This window comes from Melospiza georgiana, chromosome 7 (genome assembly GCF_028018845.1).
Source record: "Melospiza georgiana isolate bMelGeo1 chromosome 7, bMelGeo1.pri, whole genome shotgun sequence".
NCBI classification, from domain to species: domain Eukaryota; kingdom Metazoa; phylum Chordata; class Aves; order Passeriformes; family Passerellidae; genus Melospiza; species Melospiza georgiana.
This window is the reverse complement of record NC_080436.1, coordinates 12,771,688-12,793,327: the sequence shown is the minus strand read 5'-3', so window position 1 is coordinate 12,793,327 and position 21,640 is coordinate 12,771,688. Positions and strand designations below refer to the sequence as shown.

At 40.2% G+C, this 21,640-nt stretch overlaps 1 protein-coding gene across 1 annotated transcript in view; it reads left to right on the top strand.

Moving 5' to 3' along the window:
* Positions 1-21,640, top strand: part of HECW2 (HECT, C2 and WW domain containing E3 ubiquitin protein ligase 2) — a 142,853-nt gene that overhangs the window by 93,972 nt on the left and 27,241 nt on the right. Inside the window, exons 8-17 of the mRNA XM_058027607.1 lie at positions 820-920; positions 1,490-2,836; positions 4,085-4,180; positions 6,542-6,692; positions 7,046-7,149; positions 10,260-10,384; positions 10,979-11,164; positions 15,519-15,653; positions 18,362-18,464; positions 19,484-19,580. Coding sequence (XP_057883590.1) covers positions 820-920; positions 1,490-2,836; positions 4,085-4,180; positions 6,542-6,692; positions 7,046-7,149; positions 10,260-10,384; positions 10,979-11,164; positions 15,519-15,653; positions 18,362-18,464; positions 19,484-19,580 — 2,445 coding nt within the window. The remainder of the gene's footprint in view (positions 1-819; positions 921-1,489; positions 2,837-4,084; positions 4,181-6,541; positions 6,693-7,045; positions 7,150-10,259; positions 10,385-10,978; positions 11,165-15,518; positions 15,654-18,361; positions 18,465-19,483; positions 19,581-21,640) is intronic.

Genomic DNA, 21,640 nt, shown 5'->3' with positions numbered 1-21,640 from the left:
TGGAGGGGGGAGGCTGCTTGTCCACTCAGGGCTATTTTTTTTTTTCCCCTAAAAGTTTATACAGACTGCTGCAGCTTATTTCAGTAATAACTTGTTTTATTTTGCAGTAGGAGTGCTCTCAGTAAAAGAGAGGTGTTTATACCAGTATCAAGTTATTTGCATAGATAACAATAATTTCCTGTGGAGGTCTTTAGTAGCTCCCTCTTCTTCCTTCAGCTGTCCCAGCTGTGCTGAGGGGAGCTGTGGCTGTGAATTCTGGCTGTGCCTAAATAAAAATGTACAGCCTGGGATCTGATCCAAAGTGTCAAGCTGATACAAATGTCTAACCTAGTCTGAGCCCCACTGAATTCAGTAACTCTTAAGAACGTATTTAAAGATAAATTCAAGCATTAATTGTTTTACTAAATCAGAACATAGAAGTGCTTTGTTTAATGTGAAAAATTATGAAGTAACTATTTGTGACTTTTGTACATAGTAAAAACCACAAGGGGGCAGAAAGCTTTTGTTAATTATACACTGCGTTTGGGATAGGAGGAGGTTAGCCTAGAGAGGGACCTTTGCAATTTGATTTCTTTAGGACTTAAGATATTTAGGGATCTATAAGAATTGGTGGGGCACAATTTGTATTTGGAATTGATCAAACATAGTTTTTTAGGCTGCTTTATCCATTAACAAAATGTATTTTGTACCATGGTTAGTGTTTGTTCTTCTCCATGCAGACCAGAGTATGTGACCGATTTTAATACCATAATAGGAATTAAATACTGTAAACATGAAGCCAGAAAAAAATTTAAAAAGCCAATATTTTTGATTTTGCAGAGACCAGGTTGTCAGCTATAATCTTGGCAGAAGGCTCCCTGCTGATCATGTTAGTGGGTATCTCCAATTCAAAGTGGAAATCACGTCTTCTGTTCACGAAGGTGAGAATTTGTAAATGATCTGGATCTCCAGACAGTTGTATGGAAGGAGTTTCTCTGTATTTCTGTGTATGTGCTTTTCTGTTGTTGAGGACATAACATACTTTCTCATTTGTGTATGGCCCCCCCCACTACAGATTTTTTTCTGTTGGGATTAAAAATTTAGATATGGCACGTACTGCCTTGGACATGGCAGTTCAAGAACCACCAACACTTAGCATATTGTTTTTGATTTTCTTGGATAGATTCTAAATGAATCTGCCTGTGATTCTCATTGTATGCTTGGCAGTGCAGTGTCTTTTGAAAGGAAAATGGGAATCTTTAAAGTCATACTATACACCTCTTAATTTTTCTATATCCTACAAAAGAGTATACAGACTTATACAGAGAAAATTCTGTAACTGCTGTTCCAACACTGTAGATGCCTCTGTTACTTTGATTGAAGTTTCTTCCCTTAGTTTTCTGATTGAAGTTAGCAAGCATCTTCAAGGATGTGGATTGTTATATAATTTACGTAGAATGAACTGTGTGTTCTTGCTTGTGTTTCACCTTCAGTCCTTTTGTCTCTGCAGATGCTTCACCAGAAACAGTTGGAACTTTGCTAGGAACCAACTCTGTAAATGGAGACTTGGGGAGCCCCTCTGATGATGAGGACATGCCAGCAGGACATCACGATACATCCACGGTGTGTTCCAACGGCCCAGTCTTTGAGGAATCTTCTGGAGACACAATCCTGAGACATTCTTTAAGGACTAGTAGGACTCTGGAGACAGACCAGGATGAGCTGACCTCTGGTGGTTCAAGATCATCCCCTCCCAGAGGCCGCCAGGACTCACTAAATGACTATCTCGATGCAATAGAACACAATAACCATCCCAGGCCAGGGACATCTGCCTGTGGTGACCGTCCACGAGGAGCCTCCCCAAAACTGAGGAGTAGCTTCCCTACTGACACAAGACTTAATGCTATGCTTCACATTGACTCAGATGAAGAGGAGCACGAGCTGCATCAAGACCTGGGTTTTCCATCTTCTTTGGAAGATGATGGTGGCTTAGTAATGCTTAATGGTGCTACCAGAAATGTTGAAAGAAATGAAGTAAGTTCCTCATCAGATCAGGTAATGCCGGGGCCTGCAGAGAGTGAAAGGGTTTCAGCCTCTGATGCTCCTTTGCCATCAAGTGATGACCAGCAAGATTCTCTCCCAGAGCTTCCACCTCCGGAGGAAGGAGGCGAGACGCTGCCGGGCTCTCGGGCGGAGGCCGCAGCGGAGCCGGCTGGCAGCGAGTCCCCTGGCCCTGCAGAGGCAGAGCAGCCTCCCGGCAGCGCGGACCCGGGAGCTGCTGAGGCTGCAGGTGGGAGCAGAAGGGGCGTCAGCGAGACGGAGTCCATTGACCAAGGCTCGGAGCCTTCGCAGCTGTCGTCGGAAACGGAGCAGAGCGACCCCGCTCGCACCGAGAGCGTCAGCGAGGCCAGCACCCGGCCCGAGGGGGAGAGCGACGCCGAGGGCGCCGACAGCTCCTGCAACGAGAGCGCGACCGTGCGGCGCTCCTCCGTGGAGATGCGCTGCTCCTCCTGCGAGAGCGCCAGGTTTCCCGAGACCCCGGCCTTCTCCCCCCAGGAGGAGGAGGAGGAGGAGGAGGGAGCCTGTGCCCCCGAGGCAGCTGCGGCGGAGCCGGGTGCCGAAGCACAGGAGCCTGCGGGCGCTGCTGGCTCTCTGCCTGCGGTGCAGTTACCTCAGGAGGAGGCGCAGGAGGCTGAGGCAGGTGAACTGCAGGACCAAGAGGAAGCAGAAGAAATCTGGCAAAGAAGAAGAAGCCTGCAGGCAGCAGCTGCCCAGAGCCAGTCTCAGGATGAAGAAATTGAGGGAGCGCAGGCAGCTTGTGAGGGTGCCACAGCACAGCTTGAAGGAGCTACTGGAGGTAACAACTGCAGGAGGCACTTTCTGGAGTGACCTTACTGCACCTGAAAACAAGATCCTTAAATTCTCAATTTCATTAGCTTTCAAGATTTTTTTTGTTCTTTTGCATTTATTTCTTTCTTCAAGACACTTTTGGAGGTTTTTAATTTAATGAAAAATCCAAACCTGAAATATCCAAAATGTGTTTACTTTAAAATTGGATGTATTTTAATTCTTGAGAGAGTAGTGAGGAGGAGGAAAGAATTCCACAATACTACCCTGCTCACTAATGAATGTGGTAAGGAGGGACAAAACTCCCCCAAAAAGTATGAAATGCAAAATAGAATTTATATTGCACTCTTTTCTGTTGGATTTTTTATATTAGCATTAAAACATAAGGGTAATCAAAAGAAAGGGAAAAGGAAAAACAATAATATTTTGTACACTTCAGGCTCTTTATTTTCCTTTTCCCAGTTCCTTCTCTGTACAGATGGATCCTAGTGCACTGGAACCTTGGGAGGAGAGAAATGTGTTACCTAAGTTAACACTGTAAAACTCTTATTGATTTTTAAATTATTTTAACAGTTGAGAATTTTCTGTCTCACTAAAATCGCTGAAAGTAGAAATGTATCCCTAATGAATTGTTTCCAAGCAACTTTAATAATGGAATCTGTTCAGTTTCTTCAGGGACTGAAGAATATCCAATTAAGCGGGTTTCCAAATGCATCTTTTTCATAACATACCAAGGGCTATATATAAGCAAAAATTTCCTCCCTTCATAAACATGTTGTTGACTGGAAGTAATAATTTTGGTGTTCACTTCAAATACTTTTACAGCATTTTCTAGACATTTGGGATGCTCTTTATTAGGTGTCATGTTGCATCATGTTTTGCAGAACAGTTTGGCTGCAGCAAGGAAGGACAGTGGACAGCTCCACCTCCCACTCTTAAGGTTTCTGGGGCCGAGTGGAGCTTTGTCCTGGGATATGGCTCAGGCACAGATTGTTTCCATGCCCTGACTTTGGCTGCTCACAGATGGATGCAGCACATCCCAGAGGTGATGTTTCCAGGACCAGGACATCCCAGAGGAATCACTTGCCTAGAGCTGTCATCGTAATTTATTTTGACCCCAAGAAAAGATGACTGTTAGATATATCCTGAAACATCATAGTCCTGCAGAAGCTTTAACACTGCTTGCTCAGTTTAGAGGTAACTCTAGGGCTTCCCCACATTGACTGAAAAAAGAAATGTGTGTGTGTTTTGGTTCCAGGTTCTCCAGCCAATGGCCACCAGCCCTTGAGGTCCCTGCCGTCGGTGCGTCAGGACGTTAGCCGCTACCAGAGAGTGGACGAGGCTCTGCCACCAAGTGAGCTTCTCCATCCTTTAATTGGGGCATAAGCTGCCTGTGGCTCGTTACTGAGAGTTCATTACATTTCCTTTTTGAACGTGAGAACTGAGAATGAACAGCTGAGGAGTTGGAAGTGAGGAGTGATGATGGTTGGGTCCGGTGTTGTTGCTGTGATAATTACACCTGGGCACACAGACTTGCTGAGCGTCACTCTTGCAGGGACAGTGCTGCCTTTCCCGTGTGCACTGCACAGGGGCAGGGAGATGAGGTGATGGTGCCTGTGAGGCACTGTGAGCTGTCAAACACTCTGAAATCTCTGAATACTGCTTGTGTGGTAATGATTTACAAAGGAATATACAACATCTTTCATATCTGCAGATTAATTTGCAGGTGACTGTGTTTCCTTGCATTTTTTGAGGCAGAGTGAAGATTTTATATTAAAATAAACCTGGACAATAAGCAACAGTTAGATGAACTTTAATGAACAAATGAATTGTAATTTCTCTAATGTATATGAAAAATACATTGCTCTCAATTATTGAACTTATTCATGTGCTTAAACTTTGAGAAGTGAAAATCTATTCAGTATTATGTATTCAAAGAAAGGACACCACCCTCCCTCCTCAAAAAAAAGGTACACACCTGATAGGCAAACATAGCTTTAAACCAAATATGAAAAAAAAAAAAAAGGAAATTCAGACCCACTGAAGTCTGTGGCAAAGCTCTGTTACTTTAAAGGAGTCAGGAATTAAGACATTTAGTGTAAAATGAACAGATCCTATTTCCCAGTATGGTATGGTATGGGTGTTTGCTCAGTAATTGGAGCAAGTAACTGGAAGGACCCTGACAGTAGAACACAGATAGAACTGTGTGTGCAAAGCCAGGATGATGATATGGTTTTGCAGCCTGCTGGTTCTATTATAATCAGATTAATCCTCTGTGCAGATCTTCAAGTTAACTAACTGCCACCCTATTATACCAGTTCTACATTTTACAAACCTGTGTCTGGGAGACAGGTATTTCATAAAAGCACAGAAATAGCTGGTCCAGTTCTGTGGTTTCAGAAGAAAACTATACACTACAATAACTTACTGGAAAAACTGCTGAAATGTTTGTGGAAAAAGCTTTGATTGTTAGTATTTAAACATTTCTGCCATTTACTGGGTTTCAGCATGTATGCATGCATATATGCATCACTCCTTTACAGTCAAAGCCCAATGCAATCTCTGTGTAAATAAATAATTTGCGAATACAAAAAAAATCTACTAATCATTGCCCAAATTCAGTTTGTTTTCTCTAAAGCTCTGCTTTCAGATGTGTGACAGGTTTCATATTTAAATGCTGAAAAATTAAGGAAAATATTAAGAATGGGATTTTGAGCTGTAAACTGTAATTTCTTTTTAATTTGGATTATATTCAATTTGTTGTTTCATCAACATTTGAAAGTAACAATGAAAAATATGTGTCATTCTTTCAGTCTTGTGTTAGGTCAAATTAAAGAAGGAGAAAGAATTTAAACATTGATCTTTTATTTCTGCCTCTAATGTGCAACAATATGCTCCAGTTCCTACATTCCTGGGGAAAAAAATTAATAAAGCTTGACCATGAAACATTGATGAATGACAATTCAGCAAGCTATTTGTAACACATTTGACTAACAGTGATTTGATGGAATATAGCCTCATTTAGGAACACAGCAGAAGACAGCCTTGTCCATCACAACAGTGATGCAGATGTTTTACTTTGGAAGCCATTGCCCAAGTGTTTAAACTTGTGTATTTTAAATTAAGTGCAGGAAAAATGGTTTTCTTCTGCAAGAGCATGTTACAGAAATGGTGACAGTGTCAGAATTGGACATAAACATGACAAGAAAAATCCCAACTTACTATTTAGGTCTTGACAATTAAGCAGGATAATGAATTCACAGATGTGAACTGTTTGAGGGATTTTTGGGGGGGTTTTGTTTGTTTGTTTGTTTGTTTGTTTTCCCAGTGAACAATTCTGTTCTTCCTGGAATATTTTGTTTACAAACTCTGGTTTTAAAACTTGAGTGTTTTTATTTTGTCAGCAGATACTACTTCCACTTAGACTTGCAATATAGACAGTGTCATCTAGACACCTGCCGGGGTCTCAAAAACTGTTTTTCAACTGATATACTAAATGGTTTGCACGTTTTCTGTAGCTGCAGGTGTCTAAGAATCAGACATGTCTGTTTCTGTATAGATGTGTGTTTTTTATATACATATGTATATGTCTACATTATAGTAGAAATGATTATTATAGAGACAATAGATGGGGTTACAAAAGTGACAGAGCTCAAACAAATCAACAAATAAGTCCCAAGCCCTCCATAGTTTACAGTATTTTATTGCTCCTTAGACTGGGAGGCTCGAATTGACAGCCACGGGCGGATTTTTTACGTGGACCACGTGAACAGGACAACAACATGGCAGCGCCCCACAGCTCCCCCAGCCCCACAGATCCTGCAGAGATCCAACTCCATACAGCAGATGGAGCAGCTCAATCGCCGGTAGGAGTCACCCTTGGTGCTTGTGAACTTTGTGTGCTTGCAAGGCTGAGCATGGAGACAAGGCCGCAGCTGCTCCCACTGCTGCCCTTAGGTGGTTATTTTTGTGGGGCTGTTGCTTTTAGTTTGCATGTGAATTTCCAGGGCTTTTGTGTTCCACCTGTGATCTTAAGCTATCTGACCAAAAATAATACATCTGATGATGGTTGTCAGAAATTCAAAAGGCTATTAATGCAGAAATTAGAGGTCAGTATATATTAACCTATATGGCAGAAAATATGGGCAGGCTCCCTCAGAGCCAGAATTGGATCATAGTTACCATATACTATATGTAAAGTCCAGTTTTCCATCCCTAGGTACCAGAGCATCCGAAGAACAATGACAAATGACAGGCCTGAAGAGCACACAAATGCCGTGGATGGAGCTGCAGAGGAAGCTGAATTTCACCATTCTAATTCAGGTTAAAAAAAGAAATTAATTTTTTACCCCCTCTCCAAAGAAGGGAGCACTGATCTCACAGATGATTTAATGAGAGTACTTAAGGCAAACCCTAACTTCTTCTGCTGAAAGTCTGTGTGAAAATGAAGCCATTTGTTTTCAATTCTGTCTAGTTTTGAAGGTTATGACTCAGCCTGCTCAATATGCTGAAGAGAAGATTGTGAGATTCAGAGCACTTTTCTGTCAGTACCAGACTGGTTTAGAGAGCAGGACACTTGCAGTGAAAAAATTACAAAATTATGTGATCTGGCTTACAAATATTTTGACTCTGCTATTGCAGTTTGAAATAGTAGAATGTAGAACTAGAAAGGGCTTCAGAAAGTCATTGACTACATCTCTAGTTAAATTGGATGAGCTGTTCCTAGGCCATGCTTGCCAAATGCTGTCTCCTGAGTTCTTATATTCTCCACTTGAGGGACATTCTTTAACTTTTTTAGACAGTCTTTATTCTTCTTATAACATACCCTTAAATCCATTGCTTCCTAGTCTTTCCTCGTGACTTCTGGACTTAGGTCTCAAATTAGTTTTTTGGCCAGCTCAGGATTGTCTTGAGTTGGTCTTCAGCTTCTGAGGAATATTTCAGAAAATCAAATAAAGCTATGACTCTGCTGTACTAAAGAGATTGTGGAAGTGTCTTACATAAAACACTCCTTGTACATTACTGCAGAAGGTTTTGTTTGTTTTGGCTTGGTTTTTGTTTGTTTGTTTACTTTCTTTTTAATGGTTTGACACTAACCAGCGTTCAGTCTTTGATCTGCTAAAATCAAGTCCTGAGCCTTGTATGCAGAACTTTGGCACAAATGTCTGTTTTCATTGGTCTTTGTGAGTTGATTATCCCTACCTGCACACAGATCTTTGTACTTTCCTAATGTGCCCCTGTGGTTTTGAATCTTGTCCATTCTGCTGTCCAAGTACTGTAGAATCTCCTAATTGGAACAAGTTTTTTCTTCCCTATCCAGTCATTAGTAGAAATAATGAGTAGGACCAGAGCCAGAGAGATCTTAGTAAAAAAACATCTTGGTGGACTCTTACAGCATTATCCCCTTCCTTCTGAGAAATCCTTCAGACCTCTGAAAGAGCCACCAGTGTCTCAGTGATTACTCCACCTTATTTCCTAACTGTTGGAGTGCATGCCACCAGACCTAAAGGCTTTGAAAACCTTGAATTTGCACCATGATCTTTAACCTGCTCTCTCTCACTTCCATTTTTTCATTCTTCTGATAGTCTCTCCAGTGTTAACCTTTGGAATGAAGATAGGAAGAAATACCTTTTGTTTAGGGTTCTAAACATTATTACCTTTTTTTTCTTTTCACTAAGCAGTTCTCTCCTTTGTCATCTTCCTACTGAAAATTTACTAACATGTTGATAAAGTTTTTTACCCATCCAGTCCCTTGCATGGCTGTGTGGTGTCCTGTGCTTTGGCTTGGTCTCTAGATGCTCTTGATGTACTCTTTTAAAAGTCTCTCCTAAATTAATCTGATAAGCAAGCAGTGTCACCCTTTTTTGAGTTTCAAGTCATTGTAAAACTTGAGATTTAGCCAAGTGTTCCCTTTTATTACTTGTACACTTCACTTCTGTTGTAGCTATTTCCTTTTCTAGCTTTGTGCACGTACAGCCAGATGGTTAGTGCTGTACACAAGTTAAGCAAATTCAGGCCAAACCTACTCAGCAAATTCAGCTGAATAAACTTCTCATAAACCAAATTCATAAGCCTCAAACTGCAATAAAAACCCACCTGGTGACCCATTCTGGTTTCCAGATTGACCAGATGATGACAGAGGAATTACCTGCTGCATGTCACAGCATCTTCCAGGGTGTGAGAGTTGCCTGGTGTACACACAAGTTTTGTACCAGTACAGAGTTCACATAAAACTTCAGTGAGTGTCTGCAAGACACTCCCAGCCCAAGTATTCAGGCACAGCTTCAGGAGCCTTTGTGCCACTCTGCCTTTGCCCTGTTCGTGATGTGTTCCATGTGGGACAGCTTGAGGTCTATTGTTTAAGTAGTGTTTCTAAAAACCCTCTTGTTTATTTTACCAGTTTCCCTCACACTTCCTGGTTTCCTTTAGTGTGTTTATTTTATTTTCTCCATTCCCTTTACTTAGAATCTTACCTTTGTTATTTTCCTTTTCTTTTGTTATTTCTTCTTACTTTTCCCTCACTTTTGAGTCTCATTCACTACCTTTTTCCTTGCTCTGCTTGTGTGTTATGATCTTTTATATCTGTGATAGCTATGGTCTACATGATTAATATTCATTTGATGGAGAAGAGTGCACATATTGCAACGTGTAAAAAGAAAAGAAATTGAAATGTAGATGGCAGCACACATTTTAGTGTAGTATCACTGAAGACCAGATCTGAACTTGCAGTTTTTCATTTACATTAAAAATACACTTCCAAATGTCTTCAAAGAGAATTGGGGGCAACAGTGTTCGCATTGTAGCAAACAACACTCAATATTTTTTCACTTCCTTCGTGGTACTGAAGAAAAATCAGGGCACTTCTGTAGTTGCTAGGAGAAGACACAAATGTTTATTGGAAGTTGAAACTTGAAAGGTACTTCCTTGGCAACCTGCTTCTTACTTACATAAGCTGTTTCAATACTGTATCAAGACTGGGACTGTGGTAATGGGAGATTTATTGTTTGTTTTTTAAGAAGGAATGAAATATTTATAATTGTACAATGACTTTTGTATCCATTAGTTAGCTTTTAAAAAATAACTTGCCTGCATACAGCTACAGTATAGCAGTGCAGACATGCCCAGGGGACTTCATTGCGTCTCATATAGAAGCACAAACTTGGTAACCCAAATAATGGAACATGATTTTTTTTTAATGGTTGTTTACAGAAACAACAGGTAAATGTTACTAAACTAAGATTGTAATATTTTCAGAAACTTCAGTGTTACTTTAGAAGAAATTTGGGTACATTTATGTGGATAATCCTCAGAAAATCTGAAATAGTTGTCTACTTAATGCTTTCCTTGCTTGTGTTATTCACATCAATATAGTTGTTTGCAGGGATGCTTTGGTAATAACTGCTGGAAATCTTTGACATTTACTTTGCTCTTAGATTTTCGAAGAGAGAATGTGCTGCCTCACTCTACCTCCAGATCCAGACTTACGTTATTGCTCCAGTCTCCCCCTGTGAAATTCCTTATCAGCCCAGAGTTCTTTACAGTGCTGCATTCTAACCCTGTGAGTATGGTGGCTACAGCTCAAAGGCTTTAATAAATGCAGTTGTTTTGTGTACAAAAACACTGCTCCGTGTTTGATGATAAGATATTGGTAGTACATAGGGAGGCTAGATTCACTCATCATTATCCCCTGAAATTACTGGGCTATCAGGGCCATCATAGCTCTGCATGATAGCAATTTTTATTTTCCACTTGATTCTTCATCGTTTTTATGATAGAAAATTATTTGTTTACGGAAGCAATAGCTTTCTTACTGTGCTTTGCACAGGGCGAGATACAGTTCTGGGAAAGACCTTGCTGCTTAATGGCAATATTTGTTTCCCCAAGATTGCCTTCTTTATAGCAAAGTATTTTAGAGGTCACACTGAACAAAAAACCATATTAATATATATATTTTCTTTGTTTGTATGTTCTTCAATGCTTCTTTTGCATAGGTTCCCCCCAGTGTTTCTTTGTGTAATGGGATTTAGAGTGTAAGGAGAAGCAATTGGAGGAGTAACTTTCCTTCTGCAGGCCCACTTACAATGAGCAGGGCTGTCTTTAGTGGCCAGAGCAGTTTCCCCTTTGAAGAGCCCTTGCTGTTGGTGTTTTCCAGAGTGCCTACCGCATGTTTACAAACAACACGTGTCTGAAGCACATGATCACCAAAGTCCGGCGCGACACCCACCACTTCGAGCGCTACCAGCACAACCGGGATCTAGTGGGCTTCCTCAACATGTTTGCCAACAAACAGCTGGAGCTGCCCAGGGGCTGGGAGATGAAACACGACCATCAGGGCAAGGTAACTGCACAGGGGTGAGAGGGCCTTGTGTTCATCACTTTCTGAGATCAGATGGATGTACTTGAATAAAAAGGATGGTCTGGGACAGCTCCCAGGAGGATCACTCCGGTGCTTGTGTTTTGCTTAGAAGGAAAGAGATGGAATGGAGTAGGTTTCCTTAAGAGGTATTAGAGATCTTAAATACTTGTAAATCTCAATGATTTTTTTAAACAGGTATCGATTTTCAATTTCCTAAAAAAATATTTTGATATCGCTTTTACAGTTGTAATGTAAGTTTTAATGTAACTTTAAGCTAGTGCATCCTCAGTATCTGGAATGTTATATTTTGTGTAGAAAATGGGAGGATTAAAAATGGACGTTGATTAGCACGTGAGGAAGTGATAAGGCTTATCAGTTTATTGGGATTATTGGCATATTTAGCTTCTTGGTTCTTACATTCATCATTCTCAGTGTGGTTAGCTGTGAGAGTCCATATAAATAATGCTTGATGCTTGGAAAGATTAGACAATTCTAAACTAAAGGGTAAAAATACCTGGGATTGTTTCCTAGATTTTTTTATCTCTGAAAAGCACTTTGTTTTTTCATTAGACACACAATTAGGAATGTGAAATTCTACAAACATTGTTCTTTGCCTCACTGTTTTCTGTTTTAAGTAATTTTTGTTCCATTAAGTTCTTCAGAGGCCAGTTTTCTTCTGAAGAATGGGGCAATTTTCAATTTTCTTTAATATGGGGCAATTTTCAATTTTCTTTAATATATTCTCCATAGAGAGAATTAGACCTTTGGATTTCTGGGTTAGTATTTGGTAACACCAATGCTATCACAATATTAATCAAGAAGAGGAAGCATTGAATAAATTCTTACTGGGATTTCTTCACTTTGAATTAGTCTTAGTATTGCTCATTTTCATCATATTGAATTGTCTGTGTCACAAGTGCCTATTTAGCATTCGAGAGACCATGGCCAGCACATGGCAAGACCAGTGCTTGGGGAGACCAAACTGAAACTGGACCTGCCTTTATTAAAGCATAAACCTAAAGAGAAAGGAGTAGAACTTAGCCATAACACAATATATAATTATGTTTCCTTTCCTTAAGTACTCTTCCCTGCTGAGAAGAGATTTTCCTTTATTTTTTCAAGTATATCAGTGAGAGCTCGATGCTCTTGCTCACGAGGCACAGTGATGGTTCTGGCCCTGGTGCAATGCTGAATAGTGGTGTTTTCATTTCCCCGTGGCAATGTGTGCCTGTCCTCTTTGTGGGCTGTTTTCCAGGGTCAGCTGGGGACTGCCCACCTCTGAACTCCCCCCAGAGCTGCACAACAAAGCCCAGCTCCTCTTTGGCTCCTCTGTGTAGCCCGTGCAGGAGATAACACCATAAAAAGTCTGGTGTGACTATAGTGTAGTTTCTAATGGGCATTACAGATGATCCTTCATCAGTCACTGACCACAGGGAGGCAGAAAGCCATTGGAAAATGTGGCAGCAGGAAGCATTATACAGGCTTAATAGGCCCCTGAGCTGAGCTTTGGGGTTGTGCCCTGCAGTGCCCATGTGCATACACACAGACGTTGTACAGATAATGCATTTGTGCAGTGTGTGTAAGCACATGTCCGTATTTATTCAGATGCAAGTCTTTGTGCTTTTTAATTAGATCTCTGCAAGATGTGCAAATACATAGGAATTTATTAGAGCACATTTTTGGTTTTTCTCTCTACAATTAAAGAAATCATAGTAATTGATGACTGAAGTCTTCAATGGAAAGAAAAGGTATTTTAGCAAGCTTCACAGATATTAACTGGAAGAATAACTAGGGCAACTATTCATGTTTAATGGGCTAAATATAGTTTTGGCACTACCTATTTTATGTCAGTCTCTCCAAGCATTGTAGATTTATGGATTATAGCTAGGCAGGAGTTATGAGAGGAATTTTTTTGAAAGGAGATTGTGAACCACAGTGTATTTTGAGCTGTGTGCCAGTGTCCAGATTAGCCCAAAGCATTGAAGCTCCAATGGCTATCTTCACCAAAGCTTCAAAGTGCTAATTTATGCTTTGTTTTAAAGTAGGCTACTACGAGCTGGCCTGCAACCATACATATTTAATAAGATATGATTGTCTTTATCTTCATGTCTAACCTGAGTTGTTATTTAAATAGAATGCTGTGGAACACTGCATGCAATACTAGAGTGCTGCATTAGCTCAGAACTGAGTGGTGCAGCTCTAGGGGTACTACCTCCTTTATTGAATCAGGATTTTTTAATAAGTGATTTACAGTATGGTTTTGACTTCATGAAATCAACCTGTGTTTTGCTGAAAGTGCATTACATCTTATAAATGTACACAGACTAGATAAAACAGATAGAAGGGCTTAATACCCCAAACCAACCATGTGCTAGTAAAGTAGGTAGATCTTTACCAATCAGGAGAAAAAATTTCAGAAAGACTGGCTGTGTTCCAGCAGTCCCTTCCAGTCATCTGCCAGGCCCCAAATATAAATTTCATTATGGTTTTCGTTCTTTCTCACTGGTTTTGTATTCTCTAATCTGTATACCTGCACTGCAGGGTGGCATCATTGTTTGCAGGGTAGACATCAGGCTCAGATGTAGCAATTAAAATTTCATTTATTGACACTTTAACAAAACACTTTACAGTGTTTGAACTGTGAAACAGTTTCACTTGCATGTCTGTGACTGTGTCAGATGGTCAGAACAGGGTTCTTACTGGTCAGGTGATGGGATTCCTTCCTTGTAGGCACAAGCTACAGGTTACAGGTGATTGCTGTTGGGGCTATAGGAGGCTTGGTGCTCTTTTCTGGAACACTTTTAGGGTTCTGCAACTGTGGTGTCTCTCCATATGCTTCTCCTTCCTTGGGAAATGGAAGTATGAACATTTTCTCCCACTGCAGTCCATAATGGCATTTAGTTGCTGTATAGCATGACACACTGGTTTGTCTGCCTACCTTCACAGCAGTCAGAAGAACTGCATTTGCTCTGGTCTGGCTTTCCCAATCTGAAACAATGATTCTATGAATACTAGAAGCTGGTGTTGCTGCCAGAAAAGTGGTTCTGCTCTCCTCTCCTCTCATCCCTGGTGAGCTGACCAAGGTTAGAGGAGCCAGCAGGGAGAGGGACAAAAGGAGAGTAATTTTAGCCTGGACCAGAGCCCTGATGGGTTCACTGCATGGCTGCACAAACACTTGTGCCAGCACAAGGCAGGAAGGGCACACAGGGGATGAAACAAGTGGTCGGGAGAGGGAAAGATGCGAATGTTGCTTTTGCTGACACCACAGGAATAAATTGTTTGTGGAATTGTGGTTGAAGTACCTCACTGGTAGCCAAACACAGAAATGGCTCCTGCAGTCCCTGACCACCACTCTGCTGGTCCGGATTTTTTGATTCCTCGAGCCAGATGTCACTTTCCTGTAATTCTCCTGCTCAAAACTGAGGAATTTTCTTGCCACTTCCACATGTTTCCAGTATTGTGACCGAAAACACGGAGTGTGTTGAAATAGAACAGTGCTGGTTTCCAAGTGCAACACTGGTGCTACAAAAAGTATAAATTTCAGGGCTTAGAGACCTTTTTGGTTCAAATTGGGTAGAATTATAGAAGGCTTTAATTTCCCAGGATACATGTCCATGTGACCTTGTTTTCAGCAAATGGTTGACTGGCCAGTATGTGGTTGTTCTCATCAATTGCCTGATTTAATTTTTTTTGTTGCCATCATCTTTGTGTTGTTGGTTGACCTTTCTTTTTGACTTTCAGAGGTCTTTTTTTTGCTCTGGAAGTGCTTTAGGGGTTTTTTTGCATTTTGTTTTGATTAAAAAAAAAGGTCAATGAACTTAGAATAACTGTAGCAGAAATACGACAAAAATCCCTGTTGGTCTGTAATCGTAGTTCATCACTGGATGCAAGCATACACTTGACATACATACAGCCAATTGTGTTCATAATTATATGGTAAATACTTCACAAAAGGTAATGGGTTTGCTACTTAATGATGCCTTTTTAGCTGCTTATAAGGGAATGAAAAGGAGAATACACAAGGATTACTTTTATGAAATATTCAAGTCTTCTCCTCTTGACAGTCATAATAAAGCTTCCCACTTCTGATGCTTGTCAGATGAGAATTTCAAAGGACTTTAGAGACAGGAGCAATGTAAGGCATTAAACAATTCATCCTTTTGGGTGGGATGGAAAGGTATTGTCCTCCTTTTCCAGAAGGGAAACGCAAGCCACAGTAACAGATTTTCCACAGCCCCACCTGATGGAATGAAACCCGGATCCCCAATGGGCATTAACCTCAGACATAATGAATGAAACCAGTGTTGATGAGTTCTGTCTCGCGTGTCCTTTGCAGGCTTTCTTTGTGGACCACAACTCGCGCACCACGACGTTCATCGACCCGCGGCTGCCCCTGCAGAGCAGCCGGCCCACCAGCGCCCTGGTCCATCGGCAGCACCTGACCCGGCAGCGCAGCCACAGCGCTGGGGAGGTGAGTGCGGCCTGGGCCTCCTCCTCCTCCTCCTCCTCGGGGGCACCACCAGCCCCTTTCACAGCATTCCGTGTGCATGATCCTTCCATAACAGTGCACCAGTCATCTGTAAGGATTCACGATTTTTTCTACTAGCTGTTGTTGCTTTTAACATGTAGGAGTTCAGAGGAAAAATGTCAAATGTGAGTTTTACTTATTTTGAATTCGCAGTAACCCCACTTAACCACAGGAGAGCATCTGATTACAGATTACTGGTTCCTGTATCCAGTCTTTCACTGACAAAATGTGCATTGTCTAGCGTGGTGTCTGCCAAGTGTGTTCATAAATAACTGTGCAGAATAACAGGGGAGAAAAGATGCATGTGTGACTATACATCTAGTTCTGCAGCTGAGCCATGAAGTGTAAAAAAATCATACCACATACAGCCTTTATCAGACTGCTATATGCCTTTGAATATATATTTAATTTCTATTTTCTGATCAGAAGTACATGGAAAACACTATTTTGTTGTTATGTTGTCATGCACCATTTTCACTGGCAGTCCCCATAGTGTTGTTGTCACTTCCTTATGCTTGTAACCTTGTGTATGTGCAGTGACTTGGACTTCAGTTGTACTTTATTTAAAAACTTCCATACTGTCGACTGTAGGTTGTCATTTTAGGAGAGGGCTATTCCATGCCAGCAATTAAACATAATACAATTCAGAACAGCAAGAGAAATTATCTGATTTATCCTTTTCTTAGCTCAGTCTTGTGGCAGATGAAGGTCTGCCAGGCCTCTGTTTCAGAGCAAACATGAATCTTGTCTGCCACTTCTCTAACAGGGATTCCACTGAGCTGCAGTGAGTGCCACAGCACTGGCTGCGTATCGTGTCACATCTTGTGTGAACATGGTTTGGTCAGCTCCTCTCCAGTGTCAGGAATATTTTGCAAATGGTTTTAAATAGCATTTCCCATCAGTTTGGTGATGTTGTGTATAAGGCAAGAAGCTGTATACCTTCATATAGCTATTTAGATCTTGAATAAGGTAAAGCAAGTATTTCTGTTTGATTGATTTGTAGCACAGCAGAATTTTTTTTTGTCTTGATTTTACCCAATATCTACCCAAATTAGTTCTCTTTAAGCAGCATCCAGTAGCTCTGCACTTAAAACAGGTATTTGTCCCAGCCATGCTCCTGAAGTTGTCAGTGCTGCAAAACAAGTATAGTTTATCCAACAAGAAATGATCATATATATTTCATATACATGGTACTGCTTGCATGTCAAAATTTGTTACTCCATCTAGATACATGAAATTCTTTAACCATGTTTCTATATGCAATTTTAGAAGTGTTTCCTTGATATTGTTACAATTTTTGCTTGAATTAATTCCAGATAGGAATCTCAAGCATAGCAATTCCATACAGTATTACCATTCTAGTATTAATGATGCAATGATGTTCTTTTTACATATGTATGAACCTGAACACCAGTTTTTCCTCTGCACTTTAGGGCTTATGTATTGCATATTGCATATTTGCATTTTTTCCGTGTTTTAAGCTGTTGCATAAAGGAACTGTACATTATTGCAAAAGATGAGTATTTAATGAAAAAAAAAATCAAAATACTTTCGTTGGCTTTAACTTGCCATGAACTTTGATGTTTTGAAGCCACTGACCCAATTTTTACAGAGATGCTCTAAAGCAAACATGAACCAGTGTAAGGAATGCCTTTCTAGCTAAAGCTGAACTACAGTGTGAAGCTGGAGCTAATAATAATGGCATTCCTTTTCCAGCACATTGCCTAACAGGAAATAGTTCGACATTTTTCTGAAAGAATATTATGAGAGAGCAAAAAGGTCTTGGGACATATCTTGGGACTTTTGCTGCTTTGTGTTTTGGATTCAAAAGCAACCTTTTATAATTATTTGATCTTTTGCAGTTAGATGTTTTATAGATCTTTGAGGCTTGGGAGTACAGTTCAAATGCTAACCATTACATGTAGGCAGATAAATGGAGAAGTAAACAAAGAGGTCCAGCAGCATGAAAAAGATGTTGACCAAATGTTTTATAGAAATAAAATACTGAATACTGAGAAATATCTGAAACCTCATGATGCAGTTAACCACAGCAGTTGCCCTAACATGACAAATGCCTCTAAGAACAATTTTATATTGTGGTTCTACCCTAAAAATTCTTCACGTGGAATTTTTTTTAAGTCCAGAAGGTGAATACTAGAAAAACATATCAGTGTTTCTGAATTACTCTAGGAGCCATGTTTTTACCAATTTTGGACTTGTTTGCCATGCCTGAATGTGAACTCACTTCTTTATTCTCCTTTGAGACTTCAGCCACAAACTTCTTTCCACTTCAAATTTAGGGAAACTGCATTCATGCACAGAGGTAATAGAGGTGCTAATGAAGGAGCAGAATTTGGTTTCCAGAATGTTTCATGTAGATAAAGATGTCCATTAATTATGGGACTGTTTAAAAATACAGTAAATTTTGCATTAGTTTTGATTCTTTCTATTTATGGGTTCAGTATGCTAAATAATGTTTTGCTAGTACCTGTCCTAGCAGCACAGCTGCTTCCTGCTGCAGTGGTTACTGGGGATCAAGCAAAGCCTTGATGCATGTGCTTGGTTCTAAGCCATATAAATTCTCACTTTTCTGTACCTGAGTGCTTGTGCTGGCACAGAGACACTCACTGTGGTTGCTTGCACGTTTTCAGGTCGGAGAGGACTCCCGCCATTCAGGACCCCCTGTTTTGCCAAGACCATCCAGCACATTTAACACAGTCAGCAGAGCTCAGTACCAGGATGTGGTTCCAGTGGGTATGTCAGCATCCAGCCTCTGCTCAGAGTTCTCCATCACTGAGGGGCCATGGCAGTGTGCACTGCAGGGGTTTCCATTTATTTGGGATGGCTGGAAGTTGCCATTTGTTATGATCCTTCTGTCCATCTGCATTTCCCTACTGTTCAGTTGGAACTTTCAGAGCTGGAAGTGTGCAGAACTAAATAAGTGATGTATTTTACCTTCCTGGCTCACATACTCTGTGTGCTCAAAGGATGAACTGAAGCCAGGGAATGAGATTGGATCCTAATTGGACTCCATGTATTCCCAGAGATTTTTAACGTTTTTTTTTTTTCCACAACTTGTGAGCATCTATTTTGGCAAGATTACAGGAAGTGTTAATCAGCTTGGAATTAGCCATTAGCTTAACTTCTCATCTCAGTTACAAACACACAGAGTTACTGACTTCTGTGCCACCATGTACAGAATGTAGCTTGTTAAATCTAACAGCTGTCACATTGTGCTAAATCAAGATAAATTAATCTGATTAACTCTAACTGGCTCTTTGTACTGTGGCATGTTTACTTGAAAACCTCTGCCCATTTAAATCCTCCCCCTTGCCGTGGACATGGTGTGCATGCTTCACGGGCTCAGCCATTAATGAGGATTTTATATGGGTGTTTCCAATGGCTGCTTAATGTCTGAGAATAGATGCAGTGAAAACCAAGGTCCCTGCAATTTTATGCTAACAATAACTCTTCTGGTTTCACCTTAGCTAAGAGTGTGAGTGATAAAATATAATAGAAACTGCTAACAGAATTATAGCTGTTAGCAGTGGAAAGGATATGCTACAATGAGATTTGGTTCATAATCATAAGAAATGTGTTCCTTAAAAGACAATAGAATTGGTAACCTTACATACAAAAGTATCAACCCAGTACTTCTAAACTTAAAACTGTGAAGGTGAAGTGTGTCATTATTGTTGGAGACTCAAAAGGAATGTCATCCTTTGTTTTGGGATCTCCTTGTTTCAGCATGATATTTTTGTGAATGTTTTCAGCTTACAATGACAAGATAGTTGCATTTCTGCGGCAGCCCAATATCTTTGAAATTCTCCAAGAGCGCCAGCCAGATCTTACCAGGAATCATTCACTCAGGTAAGAAAATTAGTGAAGTTTGCTATTCCCATTTCAGTAAAAATGCTAATTACAGGTAGCTACTTTCATTAATTAACAGTGAAACATAACAGAATGTAGACTTCTGATGACTTCAAACATATTTATAAAGCTGTGAGAAATAGTTTTTCACTGTATTTCTGTGTAACAGTCTGCTTTGACAAGTTTGGAGAGAACAGAGATAATGTTTAATTATCAGATAAAGGTACCTACAAGAAAATGTTTGGAACAACTGGCATAAGAGATTTGCTGATGTCTTCCTAATGTGCCAAGACAGCTGGATGGCACAGCAAATGTGCCCATTCATTCAGCTGGGAGCATGAGGCAGAATGGCATTTGGATTTGTCCTTATCTTTGCAAAGCACATTTACAGAAAGGCTGTCCTGGCCTCATGACATCTGGAGATAATCTTACCTCAGTCAGAATTTTTTATGTCTCTCCAAAATTTACAAAATGGTACATCTACAGATTTTTGCACAGTGCAACAAGATCTGAGGAAGGATGATCTTTGTTGTGTGGCTGTTGGAACTCCCTCATATCTTTGGACTTGGAAATGGAAACACCAGCAACTTGGATAGTATTGGCCAGAACTGAAATGAATGTATCTGTTCTTCCTTGGACACTACATTTAAAAACTTGGTTTGATTGTTGGCAGTGTCTCTCCTGTGCAGTGCTGTGTTCCAGAGTTCTACCCACACTGGCTGGCATGGCAGCCAGCACTGGTACTCATTTTTCTTCTGTTCTGTGTTACTTAGAGATCCCTTTTCCTCTGTGTCCTGCAAGTTCCCAAAATTCAGCAAGCTACCCTATTTTGCAGTTTCCCCATGTGTAGCATAACAAGTTTGTGATGTGTTAAAGATGTGGTTAACCTTCTAAAGAAATCCTAGCTGCCAAACCTGAACCAACACACTAGCAGAATACGAGCTCTCTAGAAAATACAGCAGAAATCTGCAGTTCTCAGCATGTCAAAACACTTGTAGCCATATCACTGCAGGCAAGTTTCCTGCACCAGGCTTGGTTTGAAATCTGCTGGGAAGTAGCATACAAACAATTTCTGGTTGCTTGTAGTTTCATTGCTTCATATTCTTTTTCCCAGGGTGCTTGATTTCCTGCAGTCTGATAGCAATCAGTGCAATTTTCTTCACGCGTGTTGTGGGTTTTTTTAACAAATTAAAGTTCAAATTGCTCACAAGGCTTGTTGGTATTCCCCAATTCTGCTTCTAGCAGAACCTTGCTTCCTGATTACAGATGCATAATTTCCCACAAACTTGATTTCTCAAGAAAAGTTTGGTTTCAGATTAGAAATGAAATATCAGAGGATTTTCTGTACCTCCTAATTTGATTGAGATTATATGTCCTTCCGTACATTTACTTTGGAAGGAGACTGAAGATATATGCCTTAACTGACTTTCCTCAGCAGAATGATTGAGGATTTTAATGAAAATAATTTTTTTTTACATTGAATGGGATTGGTCAGAAAAGCCATTCTCTTAAGCTGAATGGTCCCATTCTAATTTTAGTATTTGAAGTTATTAATTTGATTAGCGTAAATTATCTTCCATTATACTTCTATATTCTTCTAGAGCTGATGCTTCAGTAAGATTTTAATTTTTATAAATATCCCAGTTTTATTTTTCCCAGTTAGTCTTTTAAAGACCCTGACTTAGCAAATTATTGGAATCCATGTCTGTTTGACACAGAGCAACCGTGAGACTAAGCAACTCCATGGACATTACTGTAACGCCTGAAAAATTAAGCCCTAACTAAAATCCTTCAGTGTAAATTCTTTGTGTAATTTTTTTTAATAGTGATTAGTACAACTGCTAGTGATCTCTTCCTTTGAGGACCTCGGTGCAGTTGAAGTGAAATTATAATTATATTGAATATTCCTATTATTAATATTATTGTAATTATTACATAGGTGAGGAGGAAAATCATTATTTGGCCAGTGGAAAAGGACATAGATAATTTGAAAAGATCTCTGACATTTTCTGTCTAAAATAATTTCTCATTACCTTAGAGAAAGAAGAGATAAGAAGTTG